The sequence below is a fragment of the Apostichopus japonicus genome, chromosome 8 (assembly GCF_037975245.1).
Source record: "Apostichopus japonicus isolate 1M-3 chromosome 8, ASM3797524v1, whole genome shotgun sequence".
Lineage (NCBI taxonomy): Eukaryota > Metazoa > Echinodermata > Holothuroidea > Aspidochirotida > Stichopodidae > Apostichopus > Apostichopus japonicus.
Genome location: NC_092568.1, coordinates 32,238,317 through 32,255,528, shown reverse-complemented (window position 1 = coordinate 32,255,528; position 17,212 = coordinate 32,238,317). Strand labels below are relative to the sequence as shown.

Below are 17,212 nucleotides of genomic sequence, written 5' to 3'. Positions count from 1 at the left end.
ATTTTGGCATTCTGTTTAAGAATTTCTAGTTTTTATCTTGAAAAGTATCGAATTTCATGTCAAATTTTTGTTAATGAGATATTTCGACCCAAAAAGACCCAAATGAAAATAGGGCCTATGATCAACATATTAAGTTGGACTACTTTAAACAGTGAAGGGAGGAGAACGGTGGCGGGGTGGGGCGAGTTCTCCGCATTACCTCTGCTCTTACGCCTTACTTGGTAACTGTAGAGTAAGTTGGAAAATTTTATTAGGCTAGTCACCATGTGTTACAAGATAAGTTTCTCTTTAATACTCCATTGCGCCCCTTCTCTACTGCCTACTTTCTATTGTAATACTTTTTTAAGAAAAAGTCGCTTAGGAAAGAACCTGGGCACAAAAACCAAACTATCCGCTCTAATCCCCAGTCCCCTGTGTGATCATCGTCGGATGTGCATCACCATTCCCCTCGAAAGGGAACAGATACTACACATCACCTTAGCCAAATGCTTTCATTTCGGAGAAATCAAAACACTCTCTACTTATATCATTCCTGCCGTATACCTACACATCCATATGTATACCACACAGTGTATTGATAACTATCACTGTTTTTGTGTTGAAGCAGACGACATTCCAGAAAATTCTCGTTCAGTAGTGAATAGTTTGATCATGCTAAACAAAGTGTGTAGTTACACGCTTCCCATTACACAACGTGAGCACATCTCAACGAAAACGCAACATGGCAAAGTGGGGCGAAGGAGATCCAAGGTGGATCGTTGAGGACAGACCCGATGCTACAAATGTTAATAACTGGCACTGGTAAGCGTCACATTTGGTTTAACTCCATAATTCTGTATTCACGACTATATCTTTGGGTAAGACCAGAGCCGATATGACAGTTTGTCCGACTCCGGGTCGTGCAACGACAAATGTAGCAGTTGCACGACAAGGTACTAAAATGTATTTTTCAGTTGATTAGTCAGTCTACTTTAGTAGTACTACTACTATCACTGTAGAAAGATAGGTAATGCAAGACCAAAACGCGAATCGTCCATTTTCTTTTTTCGTCAAAAAGTCAGTGAATCATGAAGAAATCTATTTATCCTAACCACCAAACTAACTAGGCTCAGGCTGTAACTACTAGGTTACATTACCACAAATTCATTCTCTGTACAGAGGATGTTCTTGAAGCAAAAACACAGCTTGATTAAAGTTGCAATTTCAAAAGGTAGTTAAACATCTAAAACAGTTAAAATGTATATAATTATTGGAACGAAAGAAGCAAGATTATTTAATCAGCTGAATAGTTAAGGTTCCTCCAGATATTTTCTCAATCATGCTATCTCTGCCCAAGGTAGTCTACAGTGAATTTGACCCTTGGCAAAGCCGGAAAATTCATCTAAAGCCATATTGGACCTTTCCATAAATAATCACAATCAAACAATAACAAGATCTATGATCTGAATTTATCAACTTTTTGGTTAAAGTGGCCATGACACAAAAATTTCAACGTCCTGTCTTTTTGGATTTCATTTTTCCCTTCAAAAATTGAGATTTATTTTACCCTCTTCGGGCTTGAAAAGTTGGTTTGGCTGAAAATTTTCCTAATCTCATGACGTCATGTGACGTCATGTTTTAAACACGATTTTGCTCTCGCTGATTCCTCCAAAAACATATCATACTTACAGTATGACAAGTGTATATAAATACACATAACAATCGATAACAAGTCGGCGCGAAATCAGATCAAAATTTCCCGTGGAATGTCAGATTTAGAACCAAATGAGGCAACTGAAGTTCAAAGTGATGGTGGTTCTTCACAAGGCAGTGAAATTGGGCTATAATTAGAGTGCCCTTTCTCATATTTGAAGCAGAAAGTGAAGGCGATGATCATGCCAATATTGAACCGAACGTTGTGGGTGGACCTGAGGTGTTAGAACCGTATCAGTTCGAGCCTGTTAAATGAGCCAAAATTGAAGCTCCACAACATATCAAAGAACAAACCCGTTTGGAACTATTGCAAGGAACATACAATGTGGTAAGAATTTATTAACGAAGCATTTAAAACAAAATCCAGTCCATTTTGTGTTGTTGGAATTCGCGGAACTCCCTAAACGGTATTGTGTGTTGTGTTACGTTGAACTACAACCCATATATATAGTGTGTTGGTTATGTATTCATAGTACAAGGATCGCCACTTGCCCATTGGAGGTTTCCTGTTCTCCATTCTGGTCTTCCGAGTTTTAAATGTGGAATACTTGACAGAAGAACGACTTGTTTATGTCGACCCGTTAAAGTCCATTTGTTTTATTTCATAAGAAAAGGAGGGATCGTAGTATGCTTCCAAGAAGTTTTCCCTACATGCGGAGCTGTATACTGGCTAGGCTCAGTGAATCGGCGCTGGTGTTGCACACTAACTTGGTCATAATCGCCGTGTTTTTTCCGTCCTTCGGCCATTGATGAAGGCTAATTGCATGGGTTATGACATTTGTGCAGCCCCCAACAACACAACGGACCGGCATATCTCTGGGAGATTTTACAACATGTTGTAAAAAAAACTTGAAATTTCTAGCGATATAGCGTAATACTTTGGTTGTTCTCTCAGTGTAAATGTGCGTGTATGTGTGACGGTAAGATCGTCGCGCATCCGGTATGTGCCTGGGCTTGGCACTTGTGTTCCTAACATGACGTCATCATTGTCTTGTTTTGAAATCCCATTTTCAGATATCTATTTTCGGATGCGAATATTAAAACGTTAATTTCTAATTAGTCCTTGAGGTTTTCAAGGTGATGAGGATTGTTTTGAACATAGATTTTCTGATAGATTCAGAGGAAGTTACTCTTGATTAGTTGGATTTTTCGTGTCATGGCCTTTTTAACAAGTTAAAGTCCAATTATATACAGTATTAGATTCACAAAGGGCTGCCTATGGTGACAATCAACTGTAAATCATCTTTTTCAGTTTTGACAGGTTCCCTGCGATCACACTATTATGATGAGGTACTTCTTTTCCATAGGAAGAACCCATTTGAAAATTTAAAGTTTAATTAATAGACAAATCAACAGGCACAGGCATGTTTTGATAACAAGCATATCAACTGTTCACGCATTTCCCCTACATTGTAGCAATCAAGTTCTGCAACCTCATAATGTAATGTGATATAATGTAATGAAACGTACCTGTAGGCCAGTAGGAGCACAGACACATGAGATCTTACCTTTGCACTGAGCATACAGTGTTATATACAGAGCTTGTTCATAATTTGATCGTAACTACTTCAAAAATGGCTAAACACACGAATGGCTGAGAATTTCAAGATATGTGTTGTTCTTACAGTGGTTTGACGGCTTGTGTGCGGAAGCAACGCTCACGATAGCTGGAACTGAAATGGTACTCCACTTCAAAACAATAGGGACCACTGTTTTAGTGAGTCGTACGACAGATAAACAATAGAGTCCACTGTGTTATGTGCAAAGATACAGGCAAATTGTGAGATCATAGGTCAGAATAGTTGCTATGGGGAGAGTTCATGAATATGGATTATGCCACTTTCCCCTCACGTATAGGTGGTTAGATGTTTTAAGATGTTATAATTACCCTCAAGTTCATACTGTAACTGAGCACCGTAACTTAAATCGGCTAAAGCAAGTTTGATTTCACGTGACCTAGTCGATGGGCTGTTAGTGTTTGATTTCCGTCGCATGGCAGTTAATTCAATGGAGAAGTCCCATTGAGCGACCTCACCAAGATTTATGTTTTTGTGGTTAGATAGTAGATACTTTGCTAATGTATGCACATGTCTGCTGACATTCAGAGAAAGTGTAGGATGTAGACCCCTATATTTGTGCAGTCAAGCTAGTCTAAATTTGATGTAGGTTTAATACTCCATGTGAGTACTGCACAAAACAGGGGTTGCATAAAAATAGGGGAAAGCATCATATTACTCCAGTCGAACACTAAATTGTTTTAGGTAGTGTCTGGAGGCGACCAAATTTATATGAATTCCTGGTGTCTAAAAATATCCAATAGGCTCATTCAATGAGACACACTTGTCCAAATGATAAATCTGGTGTGAACTACTGCAGCTCTGGTACTCTAGTTAAAGATTGGTTTTCCCTCACAGTCTTACCTATTGGAAAATTCAGTCCTAACCTGCTTCAGATACACTCAGATAAGGCTGATCTTTCATATTCAAAATCTAAGTTTGAAAAAAGCCATCATGAAGTTTTTCAAGAATATTTAAACTTTAATGAGAACATAAGATAAAATACAACTGACAACAAATGTCTTCAAAATATATTCATTGATTTTGCACCTTGTGCAAAGTAAACTATATAAGGTACAGTATGTCTTCTTCATCTGATACAAGTACAATTGTGGTCAATTTTCTCAGTTACTTGAGCAATTCTTTTCTACAATGTTGGGGTATGTGAAAAGTAATAACTATTTTGAATGGCACCTACAGAATATGTGACAGGGACTAGTGTCATTAATATTTGTTATAGTGATGAATTTCATTGTATCAGTTTCCTCTTCATTTTACAGGACAGAGAAAGATGCTTCTGCTTGGTCCAAAACTAAGTTAAAGGATCTTCTTTTAGACCTCAAAGTTGTCACCAGTGAAGGTAAGCACTATGCAACTTGGACAAACAGTAGTAACTTTAGTCTTGCTCATAGTAATGTCTAGCATAGCACAGTAAGTTGTAAAATGATTCAGTAATTTCTAATTTCATGAAGTAAGTCCAACATACATTTTACAAACAAATGTACTGCAGTGTTTCCCAAGAATGAAGTGACACTAGGATCTAATTTTTGAAAACTAAATAAGGAATAATTATGAAAATAATTCACAGGAAATGACACAGTTTAGTCAATATTTTTTGATCAAAGTACCTGAAATGCAGTTAGTCATTTAGGGTAATGAATTGCATATTTACAACAGTTTAGAGAAAATTAATCTGATAATGAGTAAAATTTGTATTAATAACCAACTTGTGCTTTGGGGATGCTGCTCTCAACTTAAAACAACTTTTGTCAGCATTCAAAATGTAAGTTAATGGATAAATCAAACAGTAAGATACATTAACACTTTGTCAACAAACTGATCAATACATATTCAAGGTGACCACCGACAGACAACATAAACGACTGTTTGTATCTGGTATTACTGTATGTATCATTCTGTCCATTCTGTAGTCATGGCAACTCCTTTTTTACTTCTTGTTTTTGACAGGAGAATGTGAAGTTACAGAAGTCAGCAAGTTAGAAGGAGAGGCATCAGCCAGCAATAGAAAGGGAAAACTAATATTTTTCTATGAATGGGTGCTTACCTTAGAGTGGCAAGGTAGGAAATGGCAAAACACCCTTTTCATATCACTTCATGTTGGTGTTTGTAGCATACTGGGTAATTCAATCACTTAGATGTTTTCAGAAAGATTAATTTTGAACTTCTTATGATGATGTTATGTCTTTTATTTTCCTAAATGTTGAACAGTCATGTATGCCAAGAGTCACTCACATTCCATATTCCGGATTTTCAAATACTGTAGTATATGTTATTTTGTACTGCACCACTCATTTGATGGATGAATGAATTGAATTGAATGAATTGAATATTTCAAGTTTGCAGTTAAACAATTTCAAGTCTGGAATAGAATGAACAGTATGCGAAATTTGCCGCATGTTAATTTTACAGGTTTATCATTCATTGTTCTTCCTTTACCTTCTGGGTTCTGCTTGCTATGAAATGTACTGGTACAGTAACCATCCATAACAGTTCATGAAATACAACTTCAGCCGTGGTTCTGATATGTAAAGTAAACAAGGCTGGGTAATAAATACAGTATCAATGAAACTTAGAGATCTAGGCTAAGTGTTAATCTTTGTTTTTAAAAAAAAATGAACCAGCTTCTCCAACACCATAACCTTTTGTTTTTTCATTAATGCCAGGAATGAGCATTCAGCTATTTTGTTGCTGTAAAAGTGACCTGCTGGTTTAATGTATGTGTGTAATTCTTTTGCAGGTAACTTGAATGGATGCGAAACAAAACTGTCTGGTAAAGCAGAAATCCCGAACCTGAGTGATGAGAATGATGCTGAAGACGTAGATGTAAGTCAAAGTGAAGGTTTAGTCTTCAAATAGATCGCTAAAACAGTCAACTTTTAAAAATTCAATATTTTGATCAGGTTGAAAACTTAACAATTGTTTAATCAGCAATATGAAGGAACTAACGAAAAGTAAATAATGCTGTATTTGTGAGTAGCTTTGTAAACTGATGGTCAAACAAATGATCTAGAAATATATGATTTCAGTGGGGAGGGAGGGGAGGAGGAGGAGGGGCGGGGGCGGAGGAAGAAAGATCAGGGAAAGTTGAAGAAATTCATATTTTAAGAGTGATTTTCTTTCAAGTGACCTGTAATTTCAGTCCGGGGTACTTCTTGAAGACAACAAGTCGCCGTACCTGTTGTTTAATTGTTAAAGGTTTGTTAATAATCGCAGTGGACATTTAGGACTACAGTGATCTCTTGCTAGTTTTTCTCTTGCCGGGAAGAAAGGTTAGAAAATTCATCAATGATGTCTAATTGTGAATGTCTGACAATCATTACAGAAACACATAAAAATCCTGTCAAAGGTTTGTGTCCAAGCCTGATTTCTGCTTTAAGGTTTATACAATAAATTGTCTTTGATAATGTACTTTTCACACCACATACTGTTTAGCATTTTGCTACATGTTGTAAATCAATAAAGATTTCTTTATTCCGTATTCCTGTAATCCAAAGATTATTCAACGCAGATGTAATGAGTCGATTCGTGGTTTATTTTCTATGATATCTGGTAACTATCTGGTAATCTGATAACTAAACAAATAAAAACGAAACATACGTTTGTAATTAAACAACCAGGAAATCGATTAATGAATAAGTCAATTATTGAAGAATAAATACATAAATCCAAATCATACAGAATAAATAATCATGTATGCAACAAATAAACGTTATATCAATAAAAGCACAACTTACATAAAATCTTTGGTTTAACACTGGAAAATACTTCTTGCTTCAATACGTTCTTGATATCGACTGAACTCATATACCGGTACATGACCGTAAAGACAGAACCAATGAAAACAACAAATTTCAAACACATACTCACGCACGCACGCACACTCGCACAAACACGCACACGCGCAGTAGCACTGCAACTTTACATGACGCACACTTCGTAACAGTACACAAACAACACATCGTATGAGCGCGTTTACACATGTGTCTTAATTATAAGCTATGGTTCCTGTTTTGCAAACCCACATATGAGTTGCTCATGTGTGTATACCCACTTACAAGCGGGATCAGCGATGGATCATTATGGAAGGAGTATTAAAGGTTGAATTACCCAGTGAAGATGTTTTTAAGCTTGTTTGTTTTGCCAACAGGTTACCATAACTGTAAAGACCAACACTGAAGAAGCAAATAAATTAAAGGACATGATGAGGAAAGATGGCATCAAATTAATCAAAGAGAAATTGGGCGACTACATCGACAGTTTAAAAGTGGGTCAGTACAAGGATCACATTTAGTTTGTTTCTGATTATAGTTTAAGATTTTCTGTTGGGTTTTGGCACCTATTGCTCTATACTGGTTTGCGTGTACACATTCAACCTGTAAAAATGTCAGTGTCTGAATGCCAAGAATATGTTATGATTCTGGACATTGAAGGCCAAATGTTTTTCTGTTGAATTGCATGTGTGCATGTACGTGAGTACCATTGTCTATATACATTTTTCTTTTGTAACAGAGAAAAAGAAAACTGTAGAAAGAGTGAATTTGAGTAAATAATGTATTGTAATGTAATCTTCATACTTAATGTAGCACTTTCAATACATGGGTTACAACCATGTTAGTCTTGGATATGCAAAGTACCGAAGGAAGTAAGTTTACATTCTTATTACAGTTGAGTTTGAGATGAAGGTAGTGATTAACTACAACATTATAAATTACAAATTATATTCTGTTCGTGAGATCTAATACCAGCAGCTTGCAATTTCAGCTTCCATTTTCTGTTTTCATCCCAAATTTTGCAGAGTTTTCCAGAGGAATGATTTTACCTTCAAGTAAGAGCTCCGAAAACAGTCCCAGTCATCAGGTTGCAAAGACGGTTAAAGACAAGGTGAGAGGTTACTTTTTGTTAAATGTGGAATTTTTGTTTCAATTTTGTTTTGTTTGGTTTGATTAACAGACAGATTTTTGTCTAATTCCTGCATATCGTTTTGTGAAATTAGATGATGATATGAAATTACAGTTGTTAACTCTTAAAGCGACTTTTCTGCATCGGTTTGGTAATCTTCAATTCTGATTGATACTTCAAAGTTTATGAGGGCTGATTGAGAGAAAAAGTTGAAACATTGAAAGTTGAATTTTTTTTATATGTAATTTATTTATTAGTAAAAGGGAAACTTGTCAGGTAGACCAATGTTTTCAAATCTAGCTTTAAAAAGCTTTTGTATTATATGGTAATTATGTACATTTGTAATAAGGCTGTATGAAACTGCAGTTGACCGCTCACTATGTTGGGTACTGCTTGATAGGCATGGCCAAAATGCAGGAAAGGGTCTACTGAATACAAGCAGGTGGTTTAAGCTTGAATCACTTAAAAGAATAGTTCTGAGGTTTCTCATATTTAAATGCAATTTAGCCCAAAACTGCCAATCAATACTTCACACCAAAGCATGTACTCATATGAATTACAGAAAAATATGACATATGAATATAACCTTGACCATCCAAAAATTTTAAACTCTATTGAAAAGGCTATGACATCACAGAATCACTTTGCGTGCATATCCAACCCTAGGTTGACTACAAAACGTCATTCCACTCAACCTGTAAATGAGGTAAGTATATGTTTTGGTGAAGTGTTGTGTTAGATGCTTCGGGTTATCTATGGTAAGTATGAAAGACCTCTGAACTACTCTTTTAACGAACTGAACAATGGTCTGCCATAGAAATGACATATTGATACAATAGTCATGCGGTTATTTCAGGTGAAGTTTGTGGTTTTCAAAGTACACACTCCATCTTAAGTTTGCTTTTTTTTCCTCCTTCATGCTATTCCTTCTCCAAACTTAAATTGCGTTCAAAAGTTTTTTCAGAAACAGTGAATGCTGCATGATGGTTTTCATTTGCAAATGCAGCCAAATTGTCTCTCTTTGTCATTGTCTCTGATTACGTCTAGCTTTATTTCCCTTTTGTTTACAGATGATTCTCAACACAAACAGTGCAAATGTGAAGAAAATATCCGACATGGGAATCGGTGTGAAAATTGATACTAAAGTCTTGACTCTTCAAGAAGAGTTTAAATGCTCAGCTGAAGATCTGTATGAAGTTTTCACCGATCCTCAGGTAAAGCTGAAGTTTTGTAAAAAAAAAAAAGAGTACATGTTAAATTGTTTTCATTGTTGTCAGAAGCAGGGATTCATAAGATTTGAATACTATCTCTTTGCTAAGTTTTGTTATTGCATTTGTAAATATTCTTGATTCAAGTATGTTTTATTGTTTTTAGTACTGTTTTTGTTTTATGTCCAAGACAAGATTCTAAAGTATGAAATCTGCCACCACCGGCCCTTGACACTTGTTTTAATAATGTTGTCACCATTGGATTTTTAGCCGCCAAAAGTCTCATATGTTCCATTTGTTATGAGATGGTCATGAGAAAATAATAGTATCAAAATGCCATGATTTAATAAAATAGAAATATGCAGTACAAGTTACTGTTTCTCTTCCTATTCTTATTCTGAAAATTACGTGAATTGTCTTAAAATACTCTTTGCAATCCTAAATCTTGCAAAGGTAATGTTGGCCCCACAGTCTAGGTCTAAAATAAGAAGATGTTTTACTTACTCAGGTAGAGATGAAATTTGGATGTTCAATAATAAGTGACCATGCAATCTCATTTCATTTGAACCTCTGCAGCAGTGTTTTCTTCGTTGTTACTTTAAGACATATCTTACTGCCTCATTGGAATAGTTTCTTATTGTTTCTATTTTACAGAGGGTTAGAGCCTTTACCAGAGGGGATGTCACAATGGAGTTGGAACCGGGTGGTAAATTCGTATTTTTTGACGGGAACGTATGTGGCACTTATGTTAAGTTGGTGAGTACATACAAATAGAGATACAAACAAATACAAATAGAGCCATCTATAATGTTTGGGAACAAGACTTGGCTGTTCAATGACTGTCATCCTATTCCTTAGATAATAAACTGCAAGACTGACAAGTAGAAGTGGTTAAAAAAATGTAAGGGGTGGCAATCGTTCATCATCCTGCTTTTATTCTTTTTGGACCCGGAGTGAGTTTTTTTTTTAAGGCTATGATTGTTTTTCATATTGTATCTTACTTCCCACTACTCAAATTACTAATGTTTGGTATTCCCTCTGTATACCTCTTTTAAAAACTCCAAATGGTGACTTGGTACTGCAGTAAATGAAGAAAGCAGATTCACCTTGTTTCTTCAAATTTAAATTAGGCTAGGGTTGGTTATATCTTCTATACATGTGCATGGTAGGTCTAACTTCGATTTCCACTGAATCATTCTGAATCATTCTGAATCATTCTGAAAAATTTACATTGGAAGGCTCACCTGGCTAATGCTGTAGTATAGGCAGTGTTGAGAAATGCATCAAAACCTCAAATTTGTTAATCAAAAATATTATCTTCCTCTTTGGATAAATGATTTGTGTATTGGAAAAGACAAAAATATCTCCAGCTGAAAAATAGTTGTTATAAGGCTGTCATTAAACTATGCTGACAAATTTTGCTCCTGAAAGTTTCTTGTAATATATTGAACGCTACGAGTATTACGTATCAGGCCAAGAAAGTTAAACGATTAGGTTTATACAGTATGCATGGTAGACTTCAACAAAAAAGTATGACTAAAGGATCTCTTTCTGCATACCCTTAACCCAATTGGTTTGTATAATTGTATACATATTTGTTCTAATTAATTTTGATCAACATTTCATCCAAAATTTCAGGCCCTAACAGTTTTTTATTTGATTCCATCTTGCAGGAGCGAAAGAAGCAAATTGTTCAAAGGTGGAGGTTCAAATCCTGGCCAGACGGTGAGGCTTTTTCCTATATACTCGAGTAACCAGAATACAAATTTCATAATTAATAAAATTTGTATGTTTATCAATAATTAGTGAACATTTGTCTATAGTTGATTGTGGTGGTATTTTATCTTTTGTTGGAATATTTTCAGGACTGTTTCATGTTCAGGAAAAATGTTTAACTTTTCTCTGTTTACTCATATTTAATCTTTGTTCTGTTTGACCTCCTCTACAGAGCACTACTCCACTGTAACCTTAGAATTCGAACAGAAGCCAGACCACACCTTATTAAAGCTACGACAGACCGAGGTGCCTGCCAATGACTTTGAACGAACGTACCAAGGATGGAAGAATCACTTCTGGAGAAGCATTAAGAGCACCTTTGGACTTGGTGCAAGTCTGTTTTGACGAAGGCAACACCAGTAGAAAATAACTTCAATGAATGGAAACGATAGAAACAGTGGAAAAGTTATGTGGGTGCCATGGTGGAAAGGAGAATTTTGCTTTGAAAACATTTGAGATGTTTTAGATGTTTAAAGCTTCTTCAATCATTAGGGAAATATCAAAGAGCTATGAATGTTAATGTTTGGTGATGAGAAACATTTTACCAGCCTTTTCATTTGCTTAATGCATCTCAATGACTGTGCAGTATTTGATTGCAAGAAACAAAAACAAAAGAAGACAAAACAGAAAGACAATAGCCTTTTAAAAGAGATGTTAATGCAATGTTCATTAGCCATTGTCAGCACCTTATCTTTACACCCTATCTCCACACCACAACATATGCATTTTACTTGTATCACGTCAGTGTGGGACGCTGCAATGATAATAACTCTGTAGTAGCTTTTAACATGATTGGGATGCAGCAAGAGTTATCACAAGCTCAGATCACAGTAATATTTATCAACAGCTGAACATAGTACATCTGCCAGTTGTATACCTTGTAAATCACCCTATCCTCCCATTGCATTATGTGAAATATAAATAAAGGATTATTAAATATTATTTAACTATTCATTAGCAAGTTGTCATGATGTGGTGTAGAATAGATGTACAATTTTCAAAAACGCACATTTTTAGTTAGGTTTGTAGAAGTTAAGAGCTCAGGCCAGTATTCTTAACTTGTTAGATGATTATCAATTGACTTTTACAATTTTTAGCCATCAGAAGTTGCTGATGTCCAGAAGAATGCTTATAGTGAGCCACACCCATAACATCTTGTGTAAATACTTACCAGAGTCAGTGTTAGGATGTGTATAGTGAGGGGGGGGGGGACTATAAGTAAATCTCAAAAAGGTCAAAGTTCAAGGTCAAAACTGGTATCTGTTCTAGTTTGATAATCACAGAGTTCAGGTGGCTTAAAACCAGCAGTCATTGTTAAGATAGGAAAACGGACTTACTCAAGAACGTTAGTGTGCAATGAAAGGCATTTCTGAGATGAATTAAGCAAACTGTCGTACCTTGCGTCCAGTGACGATGTTTGCATAGTCGTTTATTAAAAATAAGGAGTTGCTAACAGGTGGATGTGAACTTGGAAGAAACATACCATGTCTGACAGAGTTTTTCAGGATTTTTCATAGATTACTTAACTCATCATAGTATGTGATTCTTATCTTGTTTGATGGTTTTTTCATGATGGTAGCAGCAAAACATGATTTCTATTTGTACATACAGTTTATATCAGTGGATGTTTGCTCACTAGACAGGGTCAGAATAAAATCAGTGAAAATTGGGTTGATTGGAAATGCGGGGTTGCTCCTTGGGTGTAATAATTGCACACAAAAGTTAATTGAGGGAAAATTCCTTCTTTGTTGGCCAAAAGTCCTTGCTTTTGAAGATCAAAAGAGAATATGTGTGAGGTTCTATCATACGTGTTTAAGTTGTGATTGGCTAAGTGGTGAGCAGGTCTTTAGCAACAATCAAGTAATGTTTACATCTATGTACTTTGAATCGTTCACAATCTTTACATAAAGTCCAATGTTATTGATGATATATGTTATTGATGATGTGTCCAAAGTTATTGATGATTGTGTTTGGTGCTTCTCACCACTTTGAAGAAGAGGCTTTAAAAACCATTATGCAATTTAGTAAAACAAGATATTGGAGAGCAATCATCACTCTCCTTCTTCTCTCATCAAAACAAGAACGAGGAGAACCGAAAGGTTTGTTTTAGTGATGAAAAGAAAAACCTTTTCCACCTTCCGATGATATAAATATGAAATTAATTGAATAGCATGAAGAAGAGGTATATATATTGACAATCAGTTTAATTCGTCATGTTTCCAGGTGAACCACCCTTGCTTCGAATGTGAATAAATTGCATATGTATAGGGAGCACATCCACCAGGAGTGATTTGTTTGTATGTATGTAGAAGATTGTGTAATCTGTAAAGCTTACTTACTGCTTTGGTTCTCATTTGTGTTGTTTTATTGAATGTAAGGAATAAAGAAAAATTCAAGTGTAATTTTTTTTCTTCAGTTTTGCTCATTTTGTGTTTGTTTGGCTGTTTTTTGGTGATCAAGTGATCACATCAAGTGATGCCTATGTTGGCTATGCATGATGCCTTTAAAGGCAGTGAAGACTTGCCCCAAACCCTGTGCCGCGCTCTGAAAAAGTTAACTTTCCGTTGCTTGCATGTGCAGTTTTCTGCTTGTCGCTATAAAATGCAGACAGTAATGAAAAGTGATACCTTGTTATCTCTAGCTGGACCTGAGATGCCCATCACTGTATCGTTTGTACACTGTGCTGTGCATGGGTATTGACCTAAGCTGTTTGAACTGACTGTACACTAGCGCCTAATTACTGACGGTAGCAAGCTGTGTGCGTATTTTCTGGGATCGATGGTGGTGTCTAATACTTCTGTTACACCTCATTCGAAACTAGGTCAGATTACCGGCAGTAGACGTTTCTTTTTGAGTGAGTCTTCACACCCTTTAAAGATGTGCCCACTGACTGAGGTTGAGGGCAGCAATTAGGTCACTACATCTTTATGCAAATGCATTACAGAATTGACCTTTATCAGTAGCCTGTTATGAATACAACCTTGTGTGACTTAACTTCTGTAAACAAATGAAATAAAACACACAACTTTGAAATCAGTTTTAAGATAGTTTCTCTTTTTATTTGAATACTACCTTATTGCAAACAAACTTGATTTAATCCTTTGGTTCTGATAAATATTTACATAATAAAAACAGTCATTCTGAATACATAAAACACATGATCAAGAAATACATTACAAAATACAATGAGATATAAAACTGAAAGATCTAAACAATATTAGATCACAATTACATAAGGCTGGAGGGGGGCCGAAAATTATCTGAATACATGACCTTAATAGAATGGGGCACTAAAAACCATGACGATAACAAACAGGTTCAAACTGAAATTTACTTTAAAAACTTTAATGAAAATGTTGACAGGAATATAAACTTGCAGGAGAATTCCTTTGCAAGGAAATTCACAACAAATCTCAAAGTTGATTTGAGAATAACTGACAAGAGAACAACTTAAATGCATCAAAATTCTTTGGATAAAAGGAAGGTTTTGGTTCAAAGAGTGGCATAAATACAAGTTATTGACCACACAAATTCAGAAATGATATCAAATTTTATGCAAATACACAAATTGGGGTGCTACCTAGGAGGGATGTACCTTAATGTAATATTTGTGATACAATGAAATAATTATAAAACTTCTATATCTTAGCAGTAGGTTTAAACTGTTTAAAATTACTCTTTTCTCTTCATAATGTTTTTTTGAGGTAAAACTCTTAAGATATGCAGTTAAATAAATAAGCAATGAAAGAAAGAATACATCTGATAATTAAACATAATAATGAACATCAAAGATCAGATAAATATTTTTAAATTTTCTAGCTATTTATGATTTCAGTGCTGTTGAAAGATTAAAATGTGTTTACTTAATAAATTAATAATTTAATTAAGCTATAAAAAATATAGGTTATTTCTGAAGCTCTCATTTAAATTTAACTCGTAGCTTATGTGATATCTACCGGTCAAACAAACTTGCCTATCAAGGCACATATTCCAAAGAGTCTGTATGCCACCAGAAATGAAGAAACAGGAGTAATATTAGTTTAATAAAAAAGAGAGAAAACAAGAAGACAATAAAAGACATGGAAAAGATGAATTAGTAGCTCGCAAACTCAAGGAAGATAATTTCCAGTTTTGTAAGAGCGAAAAACTTTCCTTATGGGATGTCTTAATAGTTGAATAGAATACATTATATGGGTGCTAACTTACTTAAACAATGAATGAATGAATGAAAGCAGATTAATACTTATCATCAGAACTATACCGTGAAGTCATAATAAAACCCTACACAAGCTAAGGTAACTCTCAAAGTAAGTATAGATAGTATAAAGTAAGGTGTCAAATTATAAGTCAGATGCTTTCTTTCTATGATTTAGATTATAATTAAAATGAAAAAAAAGAAAATTTTGACTTTGTGCTGAAATAAAGTAAAATGTTCCTTACAAGAGAATATTCTTTCTTCAGTCAAATAATTGTACCGCATGATTCTTACTGTATATTATTTGTATAAAAGTAAGTTGGCCTGACATTCGATCCTAGCAGGATCTTTTTCAATGTCATTTAGCCTTTGGAGAAGATCCTGCTAGGATCGAAACGTCAGGCCAACTTACTTCTATACATTCGCCTACACAGGCTCTCTAGTGGATAAGCAGTTTGCTAACAGTTTTTTTTTAAATTTTGTATATTATTTGTGCATAAAAGTGAGGAACCACTTTGGTAAGTCGGCCGTTCAAGACAAAACTGAATTTCAACTGAGGTCTTTATTTTTTGTGTTATACATTGTTACTTTTTTCTTGTACATTATTCTAAATAAGCTATATTCACTTACATACATACAGTGCTAAATACAAACAGTACTGTCATTGAATTCAGTTCACGTTTACAATAATGTCATGAACTAAAACTGCACCACTGTTACATTGATTGAACAGAGAGGAAACAGTTCAGCACATACCAGCAAAATTTCATACCAGCAAAATTCCAGGCACAGGATGGTAGAGAGCAAAGCAACAGTTAGAAGCCCTTACACAATGTGTCCACTATCGGTCATTCAACTGTCCACAAGAATGATAGAATGTAAATATATATTATATATATTCCTCATTGACGAAAGTGTTTCCTTACCGCACGGAGCAACTGGCTTTAATCACTGGACAGAAACAGTTTTATAAAATATGGCGGATATGTGTTATGTTCATTCCACATTGAGATAAATAAATGCTTTATGTCGGAGGGGGCCCGTTGGTATAATGTAGCATCGGTTGAAGAGAATTGGCAAAGTTGTTGGCAAATTCGCAGCAATATTCGTCATCAGTCAATGGAATCAAACAAGCCACGCCCAGAAGGAGGAGCATCAAAATTTGTAGAGGAAGGGCGGCACAGCAGACTCTGGACAGAAACGCCCTTCGACTTCTATATCTGGGCGTTGACGCAAGTAAACTGAAGAAAAAATGGAAAATAATTACAGTGACAGTTTTGATGATCAGTGTTATAAAGAATCATTCAAATTTCAAGAAAGGGAACAGGAAAAAAAAAACACCAATTTTGTCTGAAAAGTATACAGTTACTTTCTATTTAAGTGAAGTATGTGAAAAAATCTCAACAGATCCATCTCAGGATTATCGTAAGGTATTCCTCCTCGAATGGGATACATCCTTTTCAAACATTGAGACGGGATGAAAGCATGTTCAAGGTTGAATGTCCATAAGCAAGCAGACAGAAGTTACGATGATGAAATGTTAACTATCTTTATAAGACAAGTACAATTTATTCTAATGAGACAACTGACATATGGCATCACAATCTCCCTCTCTCCCAACTGGAATCCAGGTTTCACATAATTTCATAATCACTATGAGAAGCTAACAACACCATGACAGTATCAAACGGAAACATATTCAGACTTCAATCATAAGAGATTTTGCCAAAATATGAGCAAAATGACAGCAAGAACAATTTCAACATTAAAATTTAAAAAACAGTGAGTTCTTTCCAAACATGTTTGTTTTTCACAAGAAAGATCTTTGGAGTAAAAATGCAAAATATGAATAATGTTTATAAGCA

The 17,212-nt window shown here is 35.2% G+C and overlaps 2 protein-coding genes across 8 annotated transcripts in view; one reads left to right on the top strand and one right to left on the bottom strand.

Annotated features, from left to right (window-relative positions):
• The first annotated feature begins 643 nt into the window (after positions 1-643).
• LOC139971613 (activator of 90 kDa heat shock protein ATPase homolog 1-like) lies at positions 644-14,394 on the top strand. The gene is made up of 10 exons (XM_071978248.1): positions 644-801; positions 4,529-4,608; positions 5,217-5,327; positions 6,007-6,092; positions 7,417-7,537; positions 8,065-8,150; positions 9,239-9,382; positions 10,031-10,132; positions 11,050-11,101; positions 11,325-14,394. Exons 1-10 carry the CDS (start codon positions 722-724, stop codon positions 11,495-11,497), a joined length of 1,035 nt encoding a protein of 344 aa, XP_071834349.1. The 5' UTR covers positions 644-721; the 3' UTR covers positions 11,498-14,394.
• LOC139971612 (uncharacterized) overlaps positions 14,186-17,212 on the bottom strand; it is a 254,208-nt gene continuing 251,181 nt past the window's right edge. For all 7 annotated transcript variants that reach the window (XM_071978238.1, XM_071978240.1, XM_071978244.1 and 4 more), the window contains one exon: positions 14,186-16,588. In XM_071978238.1, the coding sequence (XP_071834339.1) occupies positions 16,372-16,588 (217 nt within the window). In that variant the 3' untranslated portion in view covers positions 14,186-16,371. The remainder of the gene's footprint in view (positions 16,589-17,212) is intronic.

What these genes read in the sequence shown, in the direction of transcription:
- LOC139971613 (XM_071978248.1), top strand. Translation starts at nt 722, where the DNA reads ATGGCAAAGTGGGGCGAAGGAGATCCAAGGTGGATCGTTGAGGACAGA. An exon ending in ATGATGCTGAAGACGTAGAT is followed by an intron (nt 6,093 to 7,416) that starts GTAAGTCAAAGT and finishes TTTTGCCAACAG; the next exon opens with GTTACCATAACTGTAAAGAC. An exon ending in GTTCAAATCCTGGCCAGACG is followed by an intron (nt 11,102 to 11,324) that starts GTGAGGCTTTTT and finishes CCTCCTCTACAG; the next exon opens with AGCACTACTCCACTGTAACC.